Source organism: Sebastes fasciatus, chromosome 4 (genome assembly GCF_043250625.1).
Source record: "Sebastes fasciatus isolate fSebFas1 chromosome 4, fSebFas1.pri, whole genome shotgun sequence".
NCBI lineage: Eukaryota > Metazoa > Chordata > Actinopteri > Perciformes > Sebastidae > Sebastes > Sebastes fasciatus.
The window spans coordinates 25,561,056-25,586,918 of NC_133798.1; the positions used below are offsets into that span (position 1 = coordinate 25,561,056).

At 43.0% G+C, this 25,863-nt stretch overlaps 1 protein-coding gene across 1 annotated transcript in view; it reads right to left on the reverse strand.

Annotated features, from left to right (window-relative positions):
* Positions 1 to 263: 263 nt before the first annotated feature.
* The window catches only part of kcp (kielin cysteine rich BMP regulator), a 42,154-nt gene continuing 16,554 nt past the window's right edge, over positions 264 to 25,863 (reverse strand). The window contains exons 5-48 of the mRNA XM_074633079.1: positions 25,554 to 25,626; positions 24,213 to 24,517; positions 23,962 to 24,130; positions 16,846 to 16,916; positions 16,633 to 16,726; positions 15,561 to 15,643; positions 15,387 to 15,480; positions 15,209 to 15,288; positions 15,035 to 15,120; positions 14,646 to 14,736; positions 14,233 to 14,332; positions 14,026 to 14,111; positions 13,771 to 13,864; positions 13,543 to 13,692; positions 13,286 to 13,392; positions 13,104 to 13,197; positions 12,365 to 12,538; positions 12,203 to 12,285; positions 12,010 to 12,103; positions 10,821 to 11,003; positions 10,458 to 10,628; positions 9,630 to 9,803; positions 9,464 to 9,546; positions 9,292 to 9,382; positions 9,128 to 9,210; positions 8,863 to 9,036; positions 8,356 to 8,535; positions 7,984 to 8,248; positions 7,693 to 7,775; positions 7,522 to 7,615; positions 7,276 to 7,449; positions 7,105 to 7,187; positions 6,610 to 6,730; positions 6,440 to 6,522; positions 6,010 to 6,109; positions 5,801 to 5,889; positions 4,646 to 4,748; positions 4,411 to 4,553; positions 4,039 to 4,211; positions 3,030 to 3,141; positions 2,844 to 2,945; positions 2,577 to 2,741; positions 2,173 to 2,473; positions 264 to 958 (exon numbers count right to left, since the gene is read on the reverse strand). Of these exons, the coding sequence (XP_074489180.1) occupies positions 738 to 958; positions 2,173 to 2,473; positions 2,577 to 2,741; positions 2,844 to 2,945; positions 3,030 to 3,141; positions 4,039 to 4,211; positions 4,411 to 4,553; positions 4,646 to 4,748; positions 5,801 to 5,889; positions 6,010 to 6,109; positions 6,440 to 6,522; positions 6,610 to 6,730; positions 7,105 to 7,187; positions 7,276 to 7,449; positions 7,522 to 7,615; positions 7,693 to 7,775; positions 7,984 to 8,248; positions 8,356 to 8,535; positions 8,863 to 9,036; positions 9,128 to 9,210; positions 9,292 to 9,382; positions 9,464 to 9,546; positions 9,630 to 9,803; positions 10,458 to 10,628; positions 10,821 to 11,003; positions 12,010 to 12,103; positions 12,203 to 12,285; positions 12,365 to 12,538; positions 13,104 to 13,197; positions 13,286 to 13,392; positions 13,543 to 13,692; positions 13,771 to 13,864; positions 14,026 to 14,111; positions 14,233 to 14,332; positions 14,646 to 14,736; positions 15,035 to 15,120; positions 15,209 to 15,288; positions 15,387 to 15,480; positions 15,561 to 15,643; positions 16,633 to 16,726; positions 16,846 to 16,916; positions 23,962 to 24,130; positions 24,213 to 24,517; positions 25,554 to 25,626 (5,679 nt within the window). The 3' untranslated portion in view covers positions 264 to 737. The remainder of the gene's footprint in view (positions 959 to 2,172; positions 2,474 to 2,576; positions 2,742 to 2,843; positions 2,946 to 3,029; positions 3,142 to 4,038; positions 4,212 to 4,410; positions 4,554 to 4,645; positions 4,749 to 5,800; positions 5,890 to 6,009; positions 6,110 to 6,439; positions 6,523 to 6,609; positions 6,731 to 7,104; positions 7,188 to 7,275; positions 7,450 to 7,521; positions 7,616 to 7,692; positions 7,776 to 7,983; positions 8,249 to 8,355; positions 8,536 to 8,862; positions 9,037 to 9,127; positions 9,211 to 9,291; positions 9,383 to 9,463; positions 9,547 to 9,629; positions 9,804 to 10,457; positions 10,629 to 10,820; positions 11,004 to 12,009; positions 12,104 to 12,202; positions 12,286 to 12,364; positions 12,539 to 13,103; positions 13,198 to 13,285; positions 13,393 to 13,542; positions 13,693 to 13,770; positions 13,865 to 14,025; positions 14,112 to 14,232; positions 14,333 to 14,645; positions 14,737 to 15,034; positions 15,121 to 15,208; positions 15,289 to 15,386; positions 15,481 to 15,560; positions 15,644 to 16,632; positions 16,727 to 16,845; positions 16,917 to 23,961; positions 24,131 to 24,212; positions 24,518 to 25,553; positions 25,627 to 25,863) is intronic.

The window sequence follows — 25,863 nt, forward strand, 5'->3', positions numbered from 1 at the left end:
AAATAGATGGCACATAGTAGTATATTAGTGGGTAATTACCTGTAGTTGCCACTGGAAAATAAGTAGATAAATACAAAGAAACTTCAGATGAAATACTTAGAAACATTTCAATTGAACACTTTGTCTATTGTAAGTGGAACCAAATTACATATTAAACTTGTTAAACTTTCGAGGAAATTATTAGGAAAAATTACAGACCTGTAAAATAAAATGTTACAAAGATCATTCTGAGGTTTAGATGACAGAAAATGAAATACCAGAAATATTAGTGAAGCCTTTGTTTATTTGTACAATAGAGAGCGAAAAAAAGAGTACCTGAGATTATGTGGTGCACAGTGCTGAAATTAACCTGTACAGTAAACAAATGCTCTTTTAGTAGCAAATAATACTGTTAAATAATAATAATAATAATCTAAAGACTGTGGACAATATCATCATACATGTGTAAAACAAAACAGGTAGGGACAATATCAATCAACAAGTGAAATGAAAATGACAAAAACCTTGTGTAGTATAAATATTCAGTGCTACATATAATAAAATAACGTTAATAAAAACACTTAAATGCAGTATTTCACTTCCGTCAATACGTTAAATCCACAGGTCATGGAGGTTTTTCCATTTCGAACTTCGTTATACAGTAACAGAAGGCTTATGCAGTCCTTGAGTGGATTGAAGATTATTAGAGGTGGCAGTGCATGTGTGTGCGTACACTTGGAAGTGAGCAGTCCACAGAGTTACTGGGGGTTTCCATGAATGATCTTGGGGCACTTCTCTGCCTGTATGCAGTAGTTGTTGTGTAGAACCAGACCAGCAGGACACTGGCAGCCGGGGACACAGGGCTTGAAGCAGTGGCTCTCTATCACACCCAGTGGTACGTCAACGTTAAAGCAGGTTACGGGACACGGGGGTCCGCACTCATCAAACACAAAGCCTCTCTCCACTGGACAGCCAACAGCTGTGGAAGACAGTGACAGCGAGAGAACAATGAGACCACTATGGCTTCAAGGGTGACCAGTGGGAATTAGCAGGTGTCAACAATAAGATCACTTTTTCAGAAGAGAAAACAATCTTTTCATTTTCATTTGAGGCTAAATTGTTTTGCATGGTACAATATGGTCTTTTTGCAAAGTAGTTCAGTAGAATTCACACTTATCACTTTCTTATTGTTTCATAATCAGTGTTTAAAGCCCCTCAAAAATTTGGTTTTAAATCTTGATTCATTTTTCATCTACAGCCATCAGTCTGCACCTCTATCAACTATCACCAACTCCCACACTGAAACTCTAAATGCATAGATTACCAGGTTTCCTTCTTGGGATATTAAGCACTTTACACCCTTTACTTTTGCAATTCGTGCAGCCTGAGGCACAAAAACAACTTCACATGTTGATCTTGTCATGTCGTCACTCAATCATTCTGGTTTGTTATCTTCCCCCCGCGTGGGCGCACATCTCACGATGACTATCCGACTATTCAATAGGGAGTACTGAATGAGTGAACGAGGGAGTGATTTTGGACACAGCCAGGTTACTGTAGTCTGTTTCATCAGGACTGTGTGGGTGAAGTTTGATCAGATTTGATTGACAGTGGTTTGGCAACATAACCCCTACCAAACAAAACTCCTAAACTGTTGTTAAATTCTGATTGGTGCACAGAGGTATGTGTTTATCACCTTTTTCCAACTGAGCCAAGCTTCATCAAATCAGTGAGAAAAACACAAATGTGACGCGTTCCATCAAAATCAGTCAGAAGTCGTGGCAGCGCGTTGTTGTACAAACATGAAAACATTTATTTTGGAATGTTTTTTTATGTGTTTCTGAATAAATAAACTCAGCTTTAATACAATGTCAAAATTAATGTAAAATTAAAATGATAAGTTTAGTTTTGAAGCTCTTAAACGTAACTCTAGACACCTCTTAATAAGATGAATTCACGTGAGGAAAACATCACTCGACTTTTAAATTAAATTTCCGTTAGAGCTGATGACAACTGGACCGACTTCATTTCGAGAGAGATGAGGAAACGGACAGTGGGTGCTCCGAGTCTGACTCAGACGGCCCGGCTAACGTTATCACTGATTATTTCCCGCATGTAGTACCCCGTTGCTCATAGTAAGAGGCTGATTAAGACAGTGTGTTATCAGGACCTTTAAGTGTGTGTTTTACTCACCACACAGCGATGAGCTCCTCCACTGCAGGATGACTCCGGCCACTCTGCACTGACTGGCATAGGCCTCCAGAGTGTCACACAGACACTCATCAGTGTTTGCCCCGCAGGCACACAGGTCGTATACGCAGGCTCCGTACCACGGTTCAGGAGGCACCACGCGATGGCAAGGTTTAAAGACAGCAGACTTCAGAACCTTACAGCGAGCGTTAGCCCCCTTCTTGGCCTGGTAGCCTGCGTCTTTACAGGGGTCGACATCCTCACCGGGGCGACAGGATAAGAGGGAATTGCTACCATTTGTGACCTGAAATGACAACAGTTCTTTGATTTATGTGCAGTTAAAAGAGTTGTTTCTCACTTTATGTATTCTATTCTGCCTCTTCATTTCTTCTATGTGTTTATTTTACCCTCCAGCTGTTGCCAAAGTCGGACTCTGACAGGCTGAGTCGTCCGCTGGGCATTCGGAGGTCATCCTGGTAGTAGTTGTTGAAGTTTCCACAGAGGCCACAGGTGTGGCCCTTATAGGAGCCTGGCACGCTCACTTCTAGATGTGAACGCCCACTCCACAGCACCTAAAGGTGAACCAGTGGGTGTATAAGTGTGTGACAGAATTGCTCCAACTGTTTCCGATCACATGTTATTCACAAAGACAATGAGAGATTAAAAGCTTGTACCTTGAGCCCGATGTTAGTGTTGAGTAAAATGGTGTTGGTTTGTCGTTCTACGTAGATGTACGGTTCTCTGAGGAACGGCAAAGTCACAACCTCATCATCCACCTGAAGAGTACAAAAATGGCTGATTAGATGCATAACACAAACATGACTGTACAAAAATCATTTGCAGTATTTGTAAACACAAACCTTCACAACCCAGTCCTGGAGTAGCTGCACTGTGACGTCTCCTATAAACACAGTCACCTCTTTGGTCCAGGACACTCCTTTACGCCCTCGATCATCGTTAGTGGCATGAATACTGTAAAAACAAACAAGAGTCATTGAGCAGGGCATAACAAGTATCAACATTTTATTTAAAAAAATCTGCTTTGTGCTTGTGACATCAACTTTTTCTCACATCGCAGCTTAGAAATTTCTCATGTGACTTAACCAAAGTTGTTCAAACTTTCAAATTTTGTTTTTATGTAAAACACCATCACTCTTTTTATTCTTTCTATTCTTTCATTAAGTAGCTGAACTTTAATGGAACAGTGTGTAGGATCTGGCGGTATCTAGCGGTGAGGTTGCAGATTACAACTTCTCCCGTGTGGCAAGCGTGTAGGATTGATGAGATGGCCGACACAAAAACGCGAATGAACCTCTCTAGAGCCAGTTGTTGTAAGAGTAGAGTGCTTAGAGTGTGTGTGTACGTGGGAAGTGAGTGATGAAGCAAGAGAGAGAGAGAGAGAGTGGCGATGGGAGTGAGTAACTTTATCGACTCCGTCCCAAGCACAAAAAATTAACAGTGTTTGGTTTGTCCGTTCGGGGCTACTGTTGAAACATGGTGGTGCAACATGGAGGACTCTGCGGAGAAGACCCGCTCCGTATGTGGATATAAACGGCTCATTCTAAGGTAACAAAAACACAACGATTCTTATTTTCAGGTGATTATACACTAAAGAAAACATACTTATTAATATTATATTCCATTTCTGCCAATAGAGCCCCCTAATTGGTCCTTTAAAACAAAGCAACATCTACTTCCAACCCCTCATCACAGGGTATGGCCTTAATTTGAACCTGAGTTGTGAGCAGTTCAACCAAAGAGGGATTTTCCTTCTAAGATTGTTTCACTTGAATGATTTCTACATGGCAAACAAATAGAAAAGTAGTAAACATGTCTACTACCATACAGTACTAGAAGCTCGCTACTCACCTAAAGTCTCCACCCTCACAGTCCTGTGCCAAGATGTACGTGCACGCTCCCTGGAAGTGCAGCATGCGGCCATCGAAGGTGCGATAATGAGGATCGCCGAAGGCAATGCAGGTGGCTGGACGAGGAAGGCAATGAGGACAACACAGACCTGGGACAATAGCTGGCATCTCATCCTGCAAACACACACACACACACACACACACACACACACACACACACACACACACTGAGGAGCCAGCCAACACTGATGAGAAATGTCAGATATATAATGACTCTCTACAGACTGAAGGTTCAGAACAGTGAGGCATCATGGGATCATTTCCGAGTATGATGAAACACTGAGAAAGAGCGTGTGTGTTTTGTTATACTGACTGTAGCGCAGGTGAGGGGAGGGCAGCGTTCACTGTGACAGTGTACGTCTCCGTACACACACGTACAGCTGGTGCACTCATCCACCTCCCACTGTTCGTTAGAGTGATACACTACTCCCTGGTGCAAACACGACGTACCCGAGTCTACAACACACACAGACACACAGAGACACATTAAACTTGTGAGGCAGAACACTAAAGTTGTGGACGCTCCCTGTGTTGGCTGGCTGTGATACCTTGGCATTCATAGCAGCATTTCCCTGGAATCTTCACTGGTGTCTGGTCATCCAGACAAACTGCAGGTAAACACTCTTCAATGCTGCACTCAATGTAGCCCAACTAAGGATGAGACAGACACAACAAATTACTTTAGAAATAGATGGTCTGAATAGATATAAGACCTATCAACAATCTTGGGTCCAGTGGTGGAAAGTAATTCAGTACATGTACTGTACTTAAATACAATTTTGAGGTACTTTACTTGAGTATTTCCATTTTATGCTGTTTTACTTCGACCATTTCAGAGATAAATTTGCACTTTTTACTCCACAACTGATTAATCTGACAGATATAGTTACTAGTTACTTTTCAGATTAAGATTTTACATATAAAACATGTGATCAGTTTATAAAACATGATGTCTTATTATAGATTTAAGTACCCAATTGTATATAAAATACATCAATTATAATGATCTAATAATATAACATTGACAGAGGCCATTCTGCATAAAGAGGATTTATAATTCCGATACTTTGAGTATATTTTGTTGCTAATATTTCTACTCTTTTACTTTACTAATTTTGAATGGAGGACTTTTACTTGTAATGGAGTATTTTATTGTGTTGTATTGCTACTTTAACTTAAGTAAATGGTTGAATTTTAATTGAATACTTCGTCCACCACTGCTCAGGTCTAGATTAGGAAATGTAATCCCTATAATAGTCTAATATTAGGCGTAATTTAGATTCTGACCTGTCCACTTACAGTAAGTGACAAACATTGTGCAATCATTATTTCTTCAGCATATGCACATCACCAGAATCAAGTCCTTCCTATTCGCAGACCTTGATTTTATGACTGTTTTTAGACATTTGCATCGTCCGACTCTTCTGTTTGCGATACGCTGACAACCAAAGAGCTTGAACGCTGCTTGAGATCCTACGGCCAGACCCATCTGTTACTGTCTTCTAATTAAATCACTCCTAAAAACTCTTTTCTCAAAGGCCTTTTACTTTTTTTTTAATTGTCATCTAGCTTTTTACATTTTTTTTATAACGTTTACCTGTGGTAATATTTGCTCTGTCATATTATGTTGTATTTGAACATCGTTGAAAAGTGGTGTGTAAATGTTATTATCATTAGTTTGTAAGTATTTCTGTAAGACTCACGTTACAGGTACATGTGACGCAGTCGTCATCGCTGTCTGTCCAGCTGCTGCCGTTGGCCACACGTCTGTTCTGGCCCTCAATCACACAATCTGTATGAAACACAGGAGAACCAGCACAATAATGGATGTTTTAATGCCATTAAAACTTACTTGAAATTTAAAAAAGGCACAGCGAACAGACAAACGGGAGGAAAGATGGAGTTATCTCACCTTGACACACAGGGCAGCACGAGTCCGGGGAACTGAACTGTTCATTACGAGGGCACGTGAGTGGGAGGCAGAACTGGTGTAAGCAGGTCCATGTCAGGTCCTAAATCACAGATTCAGTATCACTGTACTGCACAGAATCACATGGTATGTTGACTGTAGTTTGATCAGAACCAACAACTTAGATCTCAAGGTGACGAGATGTCAAACTAAAACTCACTTCACTCTTAGACTTCCTATCAGTTTTAAACCAATGAAATGTCAAAAATCTGTTCTACTGTGAAAATGTGACTGTTATACATGTTTCTATTACAGGCTATAACAAGCGGTGTCAGTGTCATTCTCTTCCTTAGTGACGGATCACTTAATGCACCTCATTCCTGACATACTGTATTCATAACAGAGCATAAGAAAAGTGTCGGCGCTGCGGTACCTTGCACTGGCAGGTAAAACAAGGGTCATCTGTCGCCAAGACCTCGTTGCCAATCAGTGCAGAGGTGCAGTTACTGAGAGGCTCTAAACATACACACACAAATATTACAGAAGTCAGTGACGGTGCAGAGATAATACACAGTGCATCACAAAATGCAGTTTAGTACTGACGTGCACAGACAGGACAGCAGGAGTCTGGTCCAGAGAACAAGATGTTGCTCTTAGGACAGTCGACCAGACTGGGACACTGCTTTCGGTAACACCTCAGGTGTTGCTCTCCGTCCGGCATCACCTGGAACATACACAGATTGGATTACAACTACTACTATTACTATTACTACTTCTATTTTGACTACTACTACCACTATAACCTCTGGATCCTCAATATCTACTTATATTACTACTGCTTTTACCTCTATTATCAAGTAGAACTGAAGCTATTAGTGGATTCATCTATAAATTGATTGACAGAAGATTAATCAGAGACAATTTAGACAATTTATTAATCATTTAAGTCAACTATTTAACAAAAATGGCAAATACTATGTGGTTCCAGCTTCTCAAATGTGAAGATTTACTGCTTTCCTGTTTTATATAATTGGAAAATTGAAAATCTTTAGGTTTCAAAACATTGGGCTTTCCAGTTGTAAGGTGTGTGTATCGTACCTCACAAGTGCAGATCTGACAGGGGTCATCGGCTGGATGGAAACTGTCACCCGGACCGTACACTCTGCCCTGAAATACACAGTCTACACAAAAAATAATCATATTAGATTTTTAAAGAAAATCCTAACATGAAACATGAAGCTAATGTGCCTTAGATCGTCATTTGCTTACCAGCACAGACAGGGCAGCACTCCCCGGGCACGCTGATGAAGTTGATGCAGGGAGACAGACAGCGTACCTCAGAGCAGGTGGTCACCCCGTCCACACACATACACGTCATACAGGGAGTGGAGTCTGCGAACCAGCTGCTGCCCTCGGTATGCTCCTCTCCTCCGTACACACATCCTGAGAAAGAAGATTAAATCACTGGTAAAAACCATTTCCTTCTGCTATTATAATTTTCAGCGCTCTATTTACCTCTACAGCGAGGACAGCAGGATCCTGGATCAGTCACCTGATGCATACAAGGCAGCTTGGGACACTGAGGAGACGCACACTGCACCTCACCTGCCTGCAAGAGTCAGATAGATTAGCACTTAAAACACTAGCAAAGTGCAAATATGGAGGCAAAAGGTGGAGGAGTCAGACCTGGCAAGTGCAGGTGGAGCAGTGGTTTGAACTCAGGGTCCACGTCTGTCTGTCACTAAACTCCTGTCCATCAAGCGTACACACTGAGACCAGAGACAGACAAGAGACAAAGACAGAGATAAGGAAAACATTTATTTCTCAGTTGAAAAATTGTGAAAAATTTGAATTCTTGCATTATTGCAGAGACTGGGTTAATTTAGAATAATAAAATAAATTTGCTACAGTTTAACATATTACAAGACTCAGTAGAAACACATAAAGTACCATTTACACAAAGATTTCAGGAAGTACCTGTGCACTCAGGACAGCACTGTCCCGGCTTGGTAACTGGTCGGACACAGGGTGTTGGTGGGCAGACCAGGGGCACACAGGTGACGGTGCCTCTGACACACGTGCAGCGCTGACACGGGTTGGCGGAGGGCGTGAAGGTGTGACTGTGAGAGTGGACCACACCCTCATACAGACAGGAGTCACAGACGGGGCAGCAGGTGTCTGAAGGTACCGGGTGGGAGCACCGGACTGGACATGGTCTCTTCTGACAGTTCACCACCTCGTTCTGATCGGAGGAGGGGATGAAGGGACAAGTTAGAAAGAGAAACAGAGGGGGGATGGAATTAATAACACCATTTGAATTTGGATCATATGTCAGATTATCAGACTAACCAGACAGGAGCATGACGAGCAGGAATCAGAGGGCGAAGAGAAGGAGGAGCCGGACTGATACTCTTTCCCCCGATGACGACAAATCCCCGTGCAGACAGGGCAGCACTCTCCAGGAGGGGTCACTGGACGCCCACAGGCGACTCTTGGACAAGACACATGAGTACACACCACACCACCGTTCTATCCACAGAAACACACACACACACACACACATTGAGGTTGACAATATTTCCTTAACACAGTCAGTCATAGTGCTTACGCACAACTGAAGATAAATAGATGAGGGAGTGGTAGCTAGGTTTATTCATGCTCCATGTGCAAAAAATTAAATCAAGTGCTCTTCACAAGGATCAGGGTGATGGGATTGAAGGAGTACTCCACCAAAGTTTGTAGCTTGCTTGTTTCAAACACTCCTTTGGGTTTCCTGGTATCTGTTGGTTTTTCAGGATTAAATTTATAAGTAAAAATCTACAGTGGATACAAATTAAAATATGTGCGTGGTAGTACCAGGCAGGAGCAGAGCTGGCAGTGGTCTGTAGGGTGTGTGAATCGTTCTCCGTTGAAACAGCCTCGTCCGTTAAAGTTGCATCCATCACACGCTCCACATGCACAGCCATCCAGAGCTGGGTGTGAGCACGACACAGCAGGGCATCTTTGCTGTGCACACACCACTTCACCCCTCTATGGAAAGAAAAAAAGAAGATAAGATGTACAGTAGCTGTGAGAGTGCAGCGAAGCCCCCCAAACTAAACGCAACCCTTCTCCCTCTCACTGAGCATGTGCAGTCCTGGCACCCTCCCTCTCCTCCTGGAAGGATCTGTCCGTCAACATACGTCACACCTTGGAATTGACAACCTACACACACACAGAGAGTGAAACATCAGTTATTTACTTACGCTACAGAACTTGAACTGTGATATTTTGTAAGCTGGTTACCGTCACAGACAAGGCAGCCACATGGGTCAGTGATCGGGTGAGGACAGCGGGCTGCTGGACACGACTTCTTAATACATCGCACTGAACCACTCTGTAAGAGAAGAAGCATGACACGTTGTCTAAAGAGGTTAACCAGCAGTAATGTGCACGTCAGTGTGTGTGTTGCTGCTACCTGGCAGGTGCATTCAGAGCAGAGGTTTCCTGGGTCAGGGATCGATTGCCCATTAGCGAGGACTACGCTGTTATAGAAACAGCCTATGAAATAAAAACAAACAAAGTTTAACATCAGTGATCCTAAACTAGGAATGTGGGCAGAGTTTGATTGTGACTTTACATACGTTCACATTCTCCACAGCACTGTCCGGGTGGCTTGTAAGGGTGGCTGCACTCTCCGTAACAGGGCATCTTGGTGCAGACGACCTCCCCTCCGTAACAATAACACACACCACAGGGGTCTTTGTCATCACCAAACTCAGTGCCATCAGGGTATTCTTTACCATGAAACATGCAGCCTGCAAGTAGAAAAGTGGAGATTAAGGGCACTTTCACAAGCCACAGCCTGTTTGTCTAGTACGAATCAGAGTGAAATTGATACTTTTGGTTTGTTGTCTATTTAGTCTGGTTCAGTTCAGTTTTCAGTGTTCTCACTTTGACTCTGCACTGACATCTACAGTGTGCACAAATCCCTTCTCCTCCAGTTTATCTCAACTAACTTTATAAACGTCACTATTTTTCTGGACTTTATTTTGCATATTCAGTATGTTCTCTTCGGCCCAGATGTCAAGCAAATATCGGACTAAGTCCTGCAGAAGTCCATGTCTCATGTCCCAAGACTCATGTTAACCTGTCGTTTACCAGTGTCCATCTCAACAAATGTCCGCACAGGCAGCCTACATTTTGGTTTGCTTGAAAATGGTCAGAGACCACCTCTTGCAAGCGGTCTCGGACCGGTTGATGTAGTCCACACCAGAGTACGATTACTGCATTCACAACTGCCCTCAGGAGCCGCACCAGTTTGATTAAAACAGACTCAATGTTGGCTTGTGAAAGTACTCTTGGATATTTTTTAAGACAATTTGGGGAAATAGTTGCCAATGAAAACTGTTGACAGAAATGTCTGTAGATCATCTTCAGTAACTGGGAAATTTGCTGTTTCAATCACTCACTATCACAGGACATGCAGCACTGTCTCTGGACTGGGTGGTTACAGTTGGACGGTGGACAGCGTTTCCTCTCACACCGGACGGAGCCCTCACGGCAAACACACACTGCACATGGGTCTGATGCGTCATCCCATGTCTCCCCATTAGCCCGCTCTCGACTCTCATATAGGCAGCCTGCAAGGGAAACGAGACACATAGAAAACATGATTAAACTAGAAAAAGTGCAGTTTCTTATGTGACTGAAAAACTGCGTCAAACTTGCTGAGGTCTTTTGTTGCAACGGATGACATAAAGTGCTTGATCCAGATATAAAAAGTGCTTTTGTCCTTATGTTACAATATCTTGACAGGACTTAAGGAATTGTACCTTCGCAGGTCCGGCAGCACTGCTGTGTGATGGGATGAGAACATGGAGCAAAGGTGCAGGACTTGCGCTGACAGTGAACTGTCCCGTTGGTGCAGGCACATGATCGACAGCTATCAGTCGGGTGGTAGAAACGCTCAGTGTGTCTGTAGGGTCGTTGTTCAAACACACAGTCCGATGGAGGAGCTGAGGGAATATAAGTGACAAGAATCAACTGTATGTCTCCATACAACATCATAATCTACGCTGTGTTTGACCATCATGAGCCAAGAAACAAAACCAACAGCAGATGATCTAACAAATTATCATTACGCCAACCACAGAAGATGTACCCACTGGCCAATGAAATTAGGAGGTATAGCATTTGTCTGAAAGGAAAACCTTCATAGTCTAAATCCTTGATGGAAAATAATTTGAAACAGATGCTTTAAGGATTTTTATAATGGTCTCTGTTGAGCTTTGTCTTTTCCAAATAAGGATATAAGGATAAAACACCAATTAGAAATAGGGGGAAAATGGGTAATTTAGCTTGTTTTAAAATAGCTCACTTACATACTTACAAGAGACAGTCCAGTTTAAAACGCATAATGCTTGTGTTTTTTTGGAGATGTAAACAGGAAGTAAAATGTTGCCATGGAGTCAGTTAGTTAGCTGTGGGCCACAACTTAAGCCCTGTTTGTTTTAGCCTATTTCTGTTTGCATTTTGGCAAATTGCAACGATTAAAAGTATGCCGAATTAATTATTCGTTCCTGTTTTGCAATGTACCCATTGATGGATATCACTGGATTACTTTGCCACTGAATAAAAATTAAAAACGTGATGATTCTCAGGCAAGATATGGAGTTATAAGGAGAGTCTTTTTTCTATGATTTATAAGAGCATTTATGGATGTTTATTCAAGATGGGCATCGGAGATAATGGTTTCCTCGGAAAGTGTAAGTCACACTGAATCTAACAATGTGTGTATCATGTCTTTGTTAAAATCTGACTCAAAGAAAATACGTTTTTTGACACAAATTGCATCAATAAGGCACTGATGGTAGAACTAATAGCCTCCATGAGCTCCAACTTCTGCTCGTGTTGATAAGTGAGCCAAACTAACATGTCAAACTATAATAACTAACCTCCCGTTGATTTTAGAGCACTTTTAGGCACTTGTCTCTTTGACTTTTCTCTCTTGCACATCCTTACCAGGACACTGGGGGCAGCAGTCTCCAGGCAACACATTTGGGTTGGAGCACGGCAGCGGAGGACACCTCTTCATCAGACACTGGACATTCCCATTCTACAACAAACACAGATTAAAATAAAAAACCTGCTTCAAGGAGACCACAGGTGATCAACACAGCAGAGTTAGTCATGCTGTGATGCTCATTATTCTTACTGTGCAGCTGCATGTCCTGCATGTGTCAGTAGGATGGGGAAACTCCTGTCCATTGGGATACTCTTTCCCAGCATAGCTGCATCCTAATGTAGAGAAATGTTGTGTACATTTGAATTTGTTGAATTTATTTGTATTCCTTATGGAAAATTCATGTTTCCTCACCATTGCAGTTGTTTTGACAGCATGTTCCAGGACGAGGCGCGTTACAGTGAGGATTAGGACATTGTGCGTGATGGCAGTCAACCTGGCCACTCACACACTTACACTCCTCACACACACTCACGGGGTTAGGAAAAGCCTCTCCATCCACAAATATGCGGTTTTCAAAGGAGCAGTCTGGGAAAGATGCAAACGCATAGATGTTATAGTGAGCTGGCTGACTATAAACTAAAAGAAAACTCAAAACACCATGTGCTGCTTGATTCATGACCAGTGTTGGCTTACAGTAACATTATTACTTTCCCCAGTAACGAATAGTGTAAGGGAGTAATTATATTACAGTTATTAATCCAAGTAATGCTGCGTTACTGTTACCAGAACGCAATTTGTTTTTTTTGTGGCAGGTAGGCTTATGTTACGATGACGTGAATGTGCGGCAGGTCAGTATACTATTTGCATCTTGTTGAGTTGAACTTTCAGGTGAATATGACCTTGGGCGTATGTGTGACTGTGCCCTGAGGGAGAAGAAGAGACAGGCCCGGTTCTACGAGGGTGCAAAAGCATGCATTGCACCTATCAGTTCATTATTTTGCACCCTCAGGGGGTAGGGAAAGTAACATAGCAATATAACGAGTTATGTAACTAATTATTAATATTATTACTTTTAAAAGGAGTAAAAAATAACTTATTACACTTCTTGAGTAACTTGCCCAACACTGTTCATGACCATTAATTTGAGTACCTGGACATTTAGCACAGCACTCTCCAGGTGGTGTGTATGAGTTGGAACAGTTGAGTGGAGGACAAGGTCTTCTCTCACACTCTACACTGCCATGCTGAGGAGAAGGGAAGGCTGTATCAGCATGTTTGAAGGTGAATAGTACTATGTAGTGAGTGTGTGTATGTGAATGGAGACCTGCTCACCTGACATGTGCAGATGTGGCACGGGTGGTCAGGGGTCGTAAACCTCTGGCCATTGCTATAGATACGATGGTTATAGGTGCAGCTTTCACACACTGCACAGCAGGAGCCTTGGGTAAGAAAAGAGCCAGTGTACTGAGGTTATACACAGTCACCTGCATGTAAACAAAGCTCAGACACACACACACACACACACACACACACACACACACACACACACACACACACACACACACACACACACACACACACACTCTTACCAGCGATCTTGCTGGGATGCAGGCACTCGGTGGGGGGGCATTGTGTGTGTGTACACGACGTCTCTCCATTCACACAGGTGCAGCTGGAGCAGGGGCCCTCTGGGTGCCAGTTGGAGCCTTCCTCATATTCTGTCCCCTCCAACACACACGCTACAATGAGAAAAAAAGAGTTGTCATATATTCACTGATGAGCTGCACCTGTGTGTGTGTTTGTGAATGTATTATTACCTTTGCAGATTGGACAGCAGAGATGTGGGTCTATAATGGGGTTGGAGCACTGGACAGGAGGGCATTTCTCTTCACGGCAAATGACACTCCCACCCTATAACGGATACAAAGCATGAAAACATGAGACAGAGGTAGAAAAATGTTCCCCTTTGTGAATGAAGCCTAATGCAAACTTGTTCATTAAACCGAACATGTTTCAGACAAAAATCCTCAAAGTTTCACCACTTTCTTCTTGAATATACCGCACAGACTTGCCTTACACCTGCACTGAAGGCAGGGTCCACTTCCAGCAGGCGTGAACACTTTTCCATCAGCATACACCCTCCGGTCATACTCACATTCTGTGGGAATGAATACAAACTCTGATTATGTTTGCTTGAGTTTTTGAACCGTGAAAGTGAAATTGGAAGACAGCATGCGACAGGCAAAACAAACTTGACAAAGACATAAAGAAATTCTGACCATCACATGTGGAACAACACTCTCCTTTGCGCTGAGCTGGATGACTGCAGTGTGGTGTAGGACATGATGAATCCAGATGCTCACAAGACACTTCACCTGCCTAACAGGTAGACAAGAGAAGGAATTAAATGTGTCACATTCAGTGGCTGTTTGTCAGACACAAATATTATTATTATTATTATTATATATATATATATATTGCAGATATATCAGCATCTGAGTCATTTTCAGGACCGCTTAATTTTCACTCTTAATCCCATTTGCAAATGTAATCACATTTATTTCTGAAATTAAACCGTTTTTTGGAAAGGTTTTCTTGTAAATCACCATACACCACACGTTTTTGTGAAGTTCCTTGTCTTATGTGTGCCGGCGTGGAGGAATAAAAAATAACTTTGCCAGACTGAACTCACAGAGCAGCGGCAGTGGAGGCAGGGGTCTCTCCTGGAGGGGAACTTCTGTCCATCCACATAAATCTTGGACTCATATTCACACTGCTCACACCTACAAGCACAAACACACAAACACACACACACACACACACACACACACACACACACACACACACACACACGCACACACACACACACACACACACACACACACACACGCACACGCGCACACGCGCACACACGCACACACACACACACACACACACACACACACACACACACACACACACACATCATACATTTTTAAAAAACTTTTGGAAGTGTTTCAGTTGTCTTGAAAGTGGGAGATGAATAAGGTGGACTGATGCGGGCTTGACAGTGATACGGATGAGATTCGGCAGGTTGGTTACCGTGGGCAACAGTCTCCAGCATGATGCACAGGGTTTCGACAAGACAAGGCAGGACAGGTGAGGGGTGAACAAGCCACATTTCCATTCTGGAGGAGAAAGATATAATAAAGATGAACTTCATTTAAACACACAAAAAATGTATTTTAAAGATGAATATGATGATTAATTACTTACCACACATGTGCACTCTTGACAACGGTCTCCAGTAGGGATCACAGCTCCGTTAGGGAAGTCATGACTGTTCACACCACAGCCTACAAGACACACAAACAAACACACACTGTGTCTCTGCAGTTCACTGAAGCCACACACACACACACACTGCTACTAACAGTGAACTGAAGAAACCCACCTTGACAAACTGGACAGCAGGTATGAGGAGGAGGAGCAGCTGGGTTTTTACAGGGGGTTTTACACTGCTCCCTCTCACAGCGAACGTGACCCTCCTGGTGAGAGAACGATATCAATACAGATGAAGGTGATAGAAAAGAAGGAAGGTTAAATAGTCAGTCGGTATCAGACCCACCAAACAGTAGCAGACGTCACAGGGATTCTCTATCGGCCTCCACGTGGCTCTGTGATCATACTGGACACCAGAATGGATACAGCCTGCAAACACATTTTTACATCAGATTGCTTTACTGTTATGACGTTAGTGGCAGTGAAGTGGTTAAATGTTAATTCAACACCACCAGAACACATAGGAAAGAAAAACGTCTCTTTCTAGAGGACCGAACTTTCAACCATTTTCATTCAGAACAATCTTATCTGTCAGCTCGGACAAATGGATTAATATCATCCCTCAACTCTGGAAGCATATTTGCACCCCCTTCTGTCTGGGTAGTATTAAACCGTCAAAATATTGTATTAAAGGGAATGTTTGTAACTTTTTACACGTATAAATCATTGCGGGTCGGTGTCCCATGCTCGCTCGCGTGTGGCCACGCTGTTCAGACAAGACTCCAACACAAACTACATGGAAGCACCAAAACCGTAAAGTTAAATCTAATGAAGCCCGTCTGTTAAACAGTGTTGGCCGCGGTCTGCTGTACTCTGCTCCTCTGCCTGCTTGCCTTCACTCACACGCCGCGCTCGTTCTCACTCTTTCGCTCCACTCTCACGTGCATGCGCGCACACTACACACTGCAGAAGAGTTAGTAGCTCTGAGAATATCTAGTGAATGTATAGTGGACGTTTGTGCAGAAATAAATGCTGCATTTCCTCCAGACCAACAGAGGTTTCCCGTGTCTTGTGAAGTGACAGGACTCCGCAGCGAGTGACGTTATCGTCCTCCGGTGTCTCCCCTGTTCCCTCCGCCCACGGTCGGGAGGCTGAGGCAGGAACAGCCAACACTAGGATCAGCATTGATTCATAGAGAGTCCTTCGTCTGGTCAGCTAACATTACTGCCAAGCAGGTGAAATATAGAGTGATATTGTGGTTTTAGTTGACATGTGTCGCCTCATTGTTTTGAGCGATGCTCGTTCATGTCTTTGTAGAGCGAGCAACAGGACGCTGACTTTCGTTGACTTAACGGCCACAGGTGTCGCTGTTAAGCAATTTCTGATTCTTACAAACAGTCCCTTTAAGGGTTACTTACCTCTGCATCGCTGGCAGCAGTCTCCAGGTAGAGTCTCCTTGTGTGTGCAGTCCAGTGAAGGGCAGGGTTGGGGGTAGCATTCCCTGTTACCTTCCTTTTAGCAATGAAGGGACACAGAGGTAAGAGAAATTGATGAACAGGGGAAGACCAGAGCAGTTGTTCAGGCTCGATAAATGTCTGTGTTCGTGTAGGGTGCATGTCAAAAATACTCACTTTACACGTACATGTCTGGCAGCCATCTATACTGTAGGAAACATTATGAACTGTTCCATCCAGCTCACACCCTGAAGATGAGACACAAGTTTAAGTGCATACACATTTTTAAGCTTGTGGGTGTGTGTCTGCATATCCCATGTGATAAAGCTGGAGTGGATACCGAGTTTAAGTAAGACAAGAGGAATGTGGACATAAGTTTGAGTTTTACATGTGGCCCCTCTTTGTCTCTCTTCACCGTTTCTCTACTCTAGGTCACTGGGGAACATCTGGCTCTGCTCTCTCTACAGTGATGACAGAACTTGTAATATACACACACACTATATATTTTATGGGCCGCAACTATAACCACAAGTGCCTGCAGCCTTCCAGCCGTTAAAGACCACGTCAAGTCTATTAACACTGGAAGAGATTTACTACTAGGAGAAACAGATCATGGCCCGAACAACTTCCCCCTTATTCTGTGGCTGTTTGAGTTATTTTGATGAAACGTTGTTTACAGTATAGCACATACCGAAGAGCAACGTCGCTCAATTTGTTTCATCAAAGGCTTTCAGGGAGCTCATCAAATACTATTTTCGCTCAGCTTGGACATTTCAGCAGATAATTATTTTAATGACAACTCTCCAAAGGACAGAGACAATGTGTTTGTGTGTGAGAGAGGGCAATAATCACAGAGTGTGAGCGGGGATAGTGAGGCTGCCTACTGTGCCAGCAGCCAACAGGCATTTCCCCTAGCAAGCCAAGCATGCATGAGATCAAAGTGTGTGTGTGTGGGAGTGTGAGTCTGCGAGTGTGTATCAACTGGGTGCCATTGGAGTCTTCTGGCCTACATGCAGAAACAATTAAGGGGAAGACGGATGAAAAGGCCGAGACAGTGACGGAGAGAGTAGACAAGAGGGGTGAGAGAGGGGACAGTGGGCTGTCTGGGCACATATGTATCACATTTGAAGGCAAAAATATGCAGAACAGAACAAGGTTTACACAACTCTGTGGGAGTGGACTGAGAGAGAGAGACAAAGAGGAGACGGAGAATCCTTAATAGAAACCTTAATGAGGCCAGTCCAACATGTTTGTTTCACAATCACTCCATTATGACAGGCGGTTGTACAGTTACCTCAAATGCACTTACCAGGAAAGTTGATCACAACCGTATTACCATACAACAACAAGGTACTCTAAAACTTACATTACGCTTTGGCAAATAGTAGTGATATAAAAAATACATTGGCAAAAATATGTAAAACTACCAGGATGATGCTTTTGGGGCAGCGCAACAAGCTGTAAACACAAGTGACACATTATCCCCTTATAAATTCTTAGCAAACAGTTGCCTATTTACACATTCAGCACAAACAAGCAGGATTAGCATGCATTTAGGGTCGTGTTTCTGCCTATCCGAAGAGGGTAAGTCCAATATTCACACTCTTTTACTCGCTAACGTTGGTGGTCTGTTGTCTGCTACTGTACGTACGGTTTTCTTTTAGCTTTTCTGCAAAAAACAACTGTCTGCCGCAGTTTTATGAGAGCGGTGACAGTGAACCAAAACAGGAAAGTTGTAGGCTGTGAAACCAAAACAATGAGCTGAAAAACGCTAAAACGCTCCATAGAGCTGAGGGGAATAAAGGGTGATAATTCTCTGTGTGTTCGTCACTACTAGCAACACCCTTCACATTACACATATTCATTTGAACTATCATTACTAATATAAAAATATTGATTAGAGCAGCTTTAAAGTTTTGTTTTGTTCATTATCTAGCTCAGCAGAAACAGTTTTTTTGTTCAAATTTTGAGATTTCAACTGTTGTATTTTTGCCTCCTCTCTTACACATTCAGGGTTAATGGAATTTTGTTTGTGCCGCTCACAGCATGAAAATAATTGCATAAAAAAACAATATCACTTTCCAGAAACAATGACCCTAATACTCATTAATCTACGGACCTTGCTGTCAACAGTTTTCAGTGCACTTTTCAACCAAAGAATAGTTTAAAAACAGCTCCAACCAACTCATGCCAGAGTTATTGTCAGAATGTAAATGTGATGGTACAGATGGATAATCTCGGTATGAGGTAAAAATATTTCAAAGCATATTTTGCTATTTTAACATTGTTAATAGAGTATTTGTCCTAATTTATTCCAGTATCAGTCTTCTCAGAACAGTCATCTTTATCACGAGGTGCTTTCTGCTTCTCTGACCTCACAGAGACGATGTCGGTACAACAGTACCAACTGATGGTCCAGTCTCTCCTCACTGCTGTGAAAAGTACTTTATTCCTCCATTTTTCTGGGAAACAATCCAGTGTTTACCAGCCATGGCATATTACATGGTTTCCAGTAGCTGGATCCCGCCACTCAGTGAAACAGGAACCACAATTGTGCACATGGCAGACAGCCTCGGGGTACACATGGCAACGGGCCTGATGGCAGAGGTCAGGGCAGCTGATAGGCGCAGAGCCAAGGGGACAGCCGCTGAACCAGTGGAGCTTGAAACAAAACCTACAGACAGTGTTTCAAGGGAAAGGGGATCACAACATTGGTTGGAATGCTAACAAACAATTTAGAAAAGATTTAACTTACTATTCGTGATAGGACTATTGTCATATTAGCCTCGTAAAGCCAGCTGGTATATCTCAAGTTCTGTTTTCATCATAGGATTTTAGTATCAAAAACCTCTACTGAGATTTGCATAAACTTGGTATTTGGATGCTAAAGCTTTGGGGAGAGGTTTAGATGATTGTGTAACTTTGCAACTTGAGATCAACGGTTTAACTCACTGTTGTAGGTGTAAAATAGGGCATGGATCTTTTACGGAGAAACCAATATTAATGTGTAAGTATCATATACGTTTGTTTGCCACAGAGCTTATTTTCTGCAATGATCCAAAACCCAATGGAAAAATCCCATTGGCTTTTTGTCGAGGGAACCGGTGCGATTCTATCTTCCGGGTTGGCCTACAAAAATACATCATCCCTGCACCACTTTATGGGCATCAAACAACAAATTGTGGGCTGGCTTTGCGAGACTATTGTCACTATTCGTCTTGTAATGCTGATACCTGTGATCTGGTGTGACTGGAAGCCATATGTTGCTCCTATTCTGAGTAGCTGCTTTAACAGTATCATCACTTTCTGGCTTAATATGTCCGATCCATTCCTGCTCTCTTTGACCATTCAGAGCACTGCTTTTGTCCGGATTAAAAGACATCCAGTCCTGCCTGGCCCAGTGCTGGGGCAGGGAGGTGATTGGAGGGCAGTTTCGGGTGATGCGGTTTAAAGCTCGGTCAGTGGATGACATCAGCTGTTGCTGTGTGTGGAAGTAGAACCGCAGGTAGTGCGGCCCGTTGAAGAACCAGTTGCAGCTGTCCTTGTCGTAACCATCTGTCCGAAAGCCGAATGCATCAAACCCACCGCGATCCAAACCAAATGGATCAAACCCATACATGCTGTAGCCTTTGTCGCTGAAGAGCTTGGACATTATCTTGTCTCTGTGTGTCTTATTATCACTCTCCTTTTTATCTGTCTCTTCATGCTCTTTCTTCTTCTCATTGACAAACACCCCATCCTTACGCATGCCAAACCAGGTGACATTAGAACGGTTGAATCCACAGCGGTTGAAACCTGATAAGTCATATCCACTTCTATCAATGAAGTCCCGGTTAAAGCCATCTTTACTGTAGCCCAACCTGTCCCAACCGCTCCGGTCATAGCCACTGTGGTCATATCCATGTTGGTTGAAACCACTGCTGTCAAAGCCCCCAATGACAAAACTGTTGTGGTGTTTGTCAAAGCTACGCTTCTGATATTTCAGACTTCCTTGTGGGTGTGTTTGTAATGATGTCATATTACAAGGTGCACCAATGGTTATGGACACATATACAACACACATCTGCCGCTGGGAAGAAATCACATCATCGGGGGTAACATCAAAAGGATTCATCTTCACATGCCTCTGTCTGGCAGGGTAAAGGATGTCACTCTGAGCAGAATCGTCTCTAGAAGATTTTGATCCATGCTGATGTTTATCTTGCCACTGTGTCCATAGCTTGTCCATGAATGCCATGTGTGACAGGTATAAAGGGTCATACGCAGCCAGAGGTGAAGCCATATGACCCCCTACCCAAAGCCTAAACAGGCCAGAAAAGGTCTGTAGAGACTGGGAGAACACTTGGAAGTCTGCCTGGTTTAAAGTCCTCTGCAGGGTCACTGCATCTGGCAGCCACACCTAAAGAGATCAGTGGAAATCAGTTAGATCAGTAATACAGCTCAAAGCACTGCAATGTGTAGAGAGTACAGTGAGGTGGGCTGTCAAATGAATAAAAGCTGTTTGACAAACCGAGGAGTTGAATCTCCGTCTGAGACAAGGGGACCAGTGGAAACGGGAAGTCAAGCCCTGGAAAGGGTGATGTGGGACACAGCCGGACCCGGGCTCACCGTCTCCACCAAACAATCCAGCCTGCCAAGCTGCTGAGAACTTCATCGACCCAGCGTCCACTGTCCACTCAAAATATGGAAGGGCCAGTTTGCATGATGACATTGACTGCAGCTCACGCTCTACTAATCGCAGGAAGTAGCGGTGCCAGGGGAGGAAGAAGGCGTGATGACCAGCCAGAGGGGAAAACTCAGCTCTCAGTAGCGCAAAGCCCTTCCACTCAACTAAATCCACATGCAAACACATACAGACACAAATAAACCCATAACAATGAAACAAAGGTATACTTTGAATTTTAAAAAAGAAAGGAAAAACATTTAGCTTTACAGTCTTACCTGGCCTGGCATAGACTTTCCTGATGGCCCGTTGGTACATCCTCGTCTCTCTCAGTGTGAGGTCTCTGATCTCTTTACGCTGGCTCAGGTGCTTGCACACACAGTCAACTCTGCCACTACGTGTGCATGTGCACTCGTCACAGCCTTGCCTGAACTGTTCCCCATGTTTCCACAGCTTTTGTTGAAAGAAGCAACCACAACCTCCACCACATCTCACGTCAGAACATTTCACTCCGGGAGAGAAGCTCGTTACTTGTGCCTCTCCAGCTTGGTCCTTCACCAAAGCTTGGCACTGTGTTAGAGTGATGTGATCACAGGTATAAGTGAAATCCTGGTCCTTGCGGCAGTCTACACTTTTAAGGTTTCCTTTAAGATCTTCCAGCTCAGTACGGTTGAAGTCTATACTGTCGTACCACATTTCGTCCTCCAAATTATCCTGGTCATATCCCCAGAGAGTCCTGTTCACAGAGGAGATGTTGTATCCATGTTGAGTGTTATTCTGGTGGCCAGTGGAAAGACCTTGCCTTGGTTTGCGGAGGCAGCACGCACCCAACATGCACTGGTCTCTACATGCATTAAAGGAAGGGAAGATGTTGCTGATGTTGCTGCTGTTTCCAGTGCAGTAGAGGAAGTCCTCACAGAGGCCAGAGGTAGGATTAAAGGCCCAGCGGTGTTGAAATGGCTGCATCCCTTCACAGTTGTTCTCTGGTTTGGGTACCCAACATGCCTAGAAGTAGGGAGGGGGGACACAGGGCCTCTTACCCAGCCTTAAACCCCACTACAATGCCCATAGCCAGAACAACAGACACAGGACAAAAGCAAAGCACTGCTATTGGGTTCACCCAATGCAGCAGGCAAAGCAATGGTCTACAGCTAAACCATGAACAACAGACACAAGAGTGATCTAAAAACTAGGATCAGTTACATTAAAAGAATAATTTGACATTTTGAGAAACAGTCATTTACTTTTCTTGCAGAGTGTTAGATAAGGTGGTTGATACCGCTCTCACATCTGTCCGTTAAATATGAAGCCACAGCCAGGAGACATTAAACTTAGCTTAACAATAAGAATGGAAACGAGGAAACAGCCAAGGCCTATAAAAAGGAGGCAGGGTCATGCGTCATCAACACGTCATATCTTTGGGGGTATAACACATGCGCAGTAAAATGTGGTCTGCACTCGCCGAAATTGAGCCAATCGCAACGCACGACCACAGCTTCAGTTACACTGCGGGTGTTATACCCCACACCCCAAGACCCATATCCGCCCGTGACCCAGCCTTCTTTCTATAGGCCTTGGAAACAGCTAGCCTCACTCAGTCCAAAAGTTTTAAAATCTACATACCAGCAACTATGAGATTAGTATAGATCTTCTTATTTAACACGCGAAAAAAGTGTATTTCTCACAATGTCTACGTCACTACTGTGATTTAAAATGAAGCAAAGTAGGCTACAGAGGCAAGTACGAACAAAATTACTGAAAAGAAAATGTTAAAACTATAAGAAACTATGAGAAAAGTACAGTAACACAACACTTAACAGAAGGGGGTTTTAAACCTTCACTTTCACTTGTGATTGTGACCCACCTCAATCATTTCAAAAGTTCTGGAGACCTGCTGAGTAACCAAACATACAATAAGCAAGTCTTCAAAACTAAAACAATGAAACACCTACAGTTGAAAAAACTGGGAAAACACACAAGGATAAATGCTCAACATTACAAGAAGCATCACCCTGCTACTGTAGCAGCTTTGTGATGCTGCACAGCAGGGCTTTGAGCTAACTGCACGTAATAATGTCAGCTTGCTAACATGCTTATGTTTTGGTGTAACGTTTAGCATCTTACCATCTTAGTTGCTAACATTTGCTGAGTAGCATTAAACACAAAGTACAGCTGAAGCTGATATCGCCACTCCTGGGCATTGCTGCTAGCAAGGCTAAAAAAGCCTGGAACTGATACATTTTCACAACATGGAGAGAAGAAGGTTTGACAGTGTTTTGTAACACTTTATGAATCAACTCAACCCCACTAATCCTGGCACAATAATACCTGTCTCAGCTGTCTCTGACACACTGGTCCCTTGGTGTTGGGGGGACAGGAGCAGTGAAACCCAGCGGGGTCAGAGGTCAAGATGAAACATACGCCTCCATTTTGACAGGGGTTAGACAGACAAGGGTCTGGGAGAAGGACGGTCATCTGCAAACTAGCTACTTAACACCAGTTGAATGTGTGTTAGTGTAAGGTTGTTGAAAGTGTGCCAAAACCATAGGTAGATTTTATTTCAAAGATAGAGTGAGCAAATGAGGGAGGGAATGAGGGAGTGAAAAAGAACTGACAGAAGTCATTTTTACCTTTGATGTTAGCTTGGCATGTGACCTTTCCAGATGTGCATGTACACACAGTGTTGAGGTCAATCTGCCAGCGCTGGCCTTCCTCCACTTCACGCCCCTCCCACACACATTGCCGCCTCACACACTCACATCCCTCCAGGTACTGTACGCGTGACTGTAGGTCTACATTCTGTAGAAAAACAACAACACCATGTCATGTCACTTCATATCACTTGACACCATAAATTATATAATCTAAGCGCAATACATACCTGAGTTTTGACCATGTCCAGCATACGAGCCAGCTCCTCCAGCCTCTTCTCCAGCTTCTTCAGCCTGTCATCTTTCTGTGCCTGAGAAACAGACTTCACCCCTTGAGGAGATCCCGGGGGCCCCAGCACCACACCTCTCTGCAGCTGGTCACTCTGGATGTCCTGGTGATAATGGTTGGTTTGGTCCGTTGGCCTGCGGCTTGTTTGATGTTTACTGAGGGATGCATCCTGCTGTAACATTCGACTGCTGTCAGTCCGAGAATCTGATCTATGGGCGTCTGCGTACTGAGACGGAGGCAGAGCATCTAGAAGGAGAAAGCAGCAGTTGGTGGGAGAGAAGAGATTCCTGAATAATTCTTGAATGAATAAAACAACAAATTTGGAGCTTAAACAAACATCTTGGAAAAATGCTGTCAAAATGAAGACCCACACTGAGGAATAATGAACAAACTGTTTAGGGGACTATCTGCCTGAGGGCCAAAAGATATGATCTAATGCACATAAACCACGGTGGTCCCTCTACTGAGTTTTATGAGTATCTCACGGTTTGGGATTGTAGATAGAGTTGCAAAATAATGTTTCATCTGTTACTTAACAGTTTATATAACTGTTTATGACAGGAGAACTCTCCCAGTACAAGAATATTCAAAACACAATAAATTATCAGGGTCAATAATAAAGAGAAGGAATGGAGCAAAAGAAAACAAGGAGGCAATGACACTGCAGGCTCTGACATACTGTCAATTCTGCAGTACTTGCTTTTCAACATGCTGTTACCAACTGATACATGTATGTGTATGCATGCAAGTATGCACACTAGGACTGTCAATCGATTCAAATATTTAATCGCGATTAGTTAATTGTGATTGATCGCAAATTAATCGCATATTTTTTATCTTAAAAAAATGTACCTTAAAAGGAGATTTGTCAAGTATTTAATTCTCTTATCAACATGGGAGTGGGTACATATGCTGCTTTATGCAAAAATGTATGTACTTATTTATTACTGGAAATCAATTAAAAACACTAAACAATGACAAATATTGTCCAGAAACTCTCACAGGTGCTTCATTTAGCATAAAAGATATGCTCAAATAACATGGCAAACTCAAGCTCAACAGGCAACAACTTAAGCCTGCTACAACCGCAAGTTGCATTAATGCATTAAAGAAATTAGTGGCGTTTAACAAATTTGCGTTTGCGAACACGTTAACTTTGAGAGCCCTAATGCATACACACATATATATATATAGGAAAAAAGGAAATCAATCACAGCTCACCAGTGACCTTTGAAATGTGTATTTTGAAAGACGTGCTTGTGGGGTCTCAATCTTTCTTTACCTGTAACATTGTCACAAAGCCACGGCCTCCTTAGATATGCTTTCATTGAAATCTCAGCTGTCTTCAAATATCCCTACATTCATAAAGAAACACAGAAATACTCACATACTAAATTTCATTAACAGGATGCACATTGAATGGAGGCAGAAAATATGTAAGTTACAAAAAATAATTGCATACATTTCAGATACAGTACTGTAGTTTCAAACTTCACTTATGTTATGTTATGTTGCTGTGTTTCTAATGTTTCATCCTTTTTGTGATAATGTCGAACTGCAAGTGGCCTCAATTATGTCCTAAAAGAGTACTG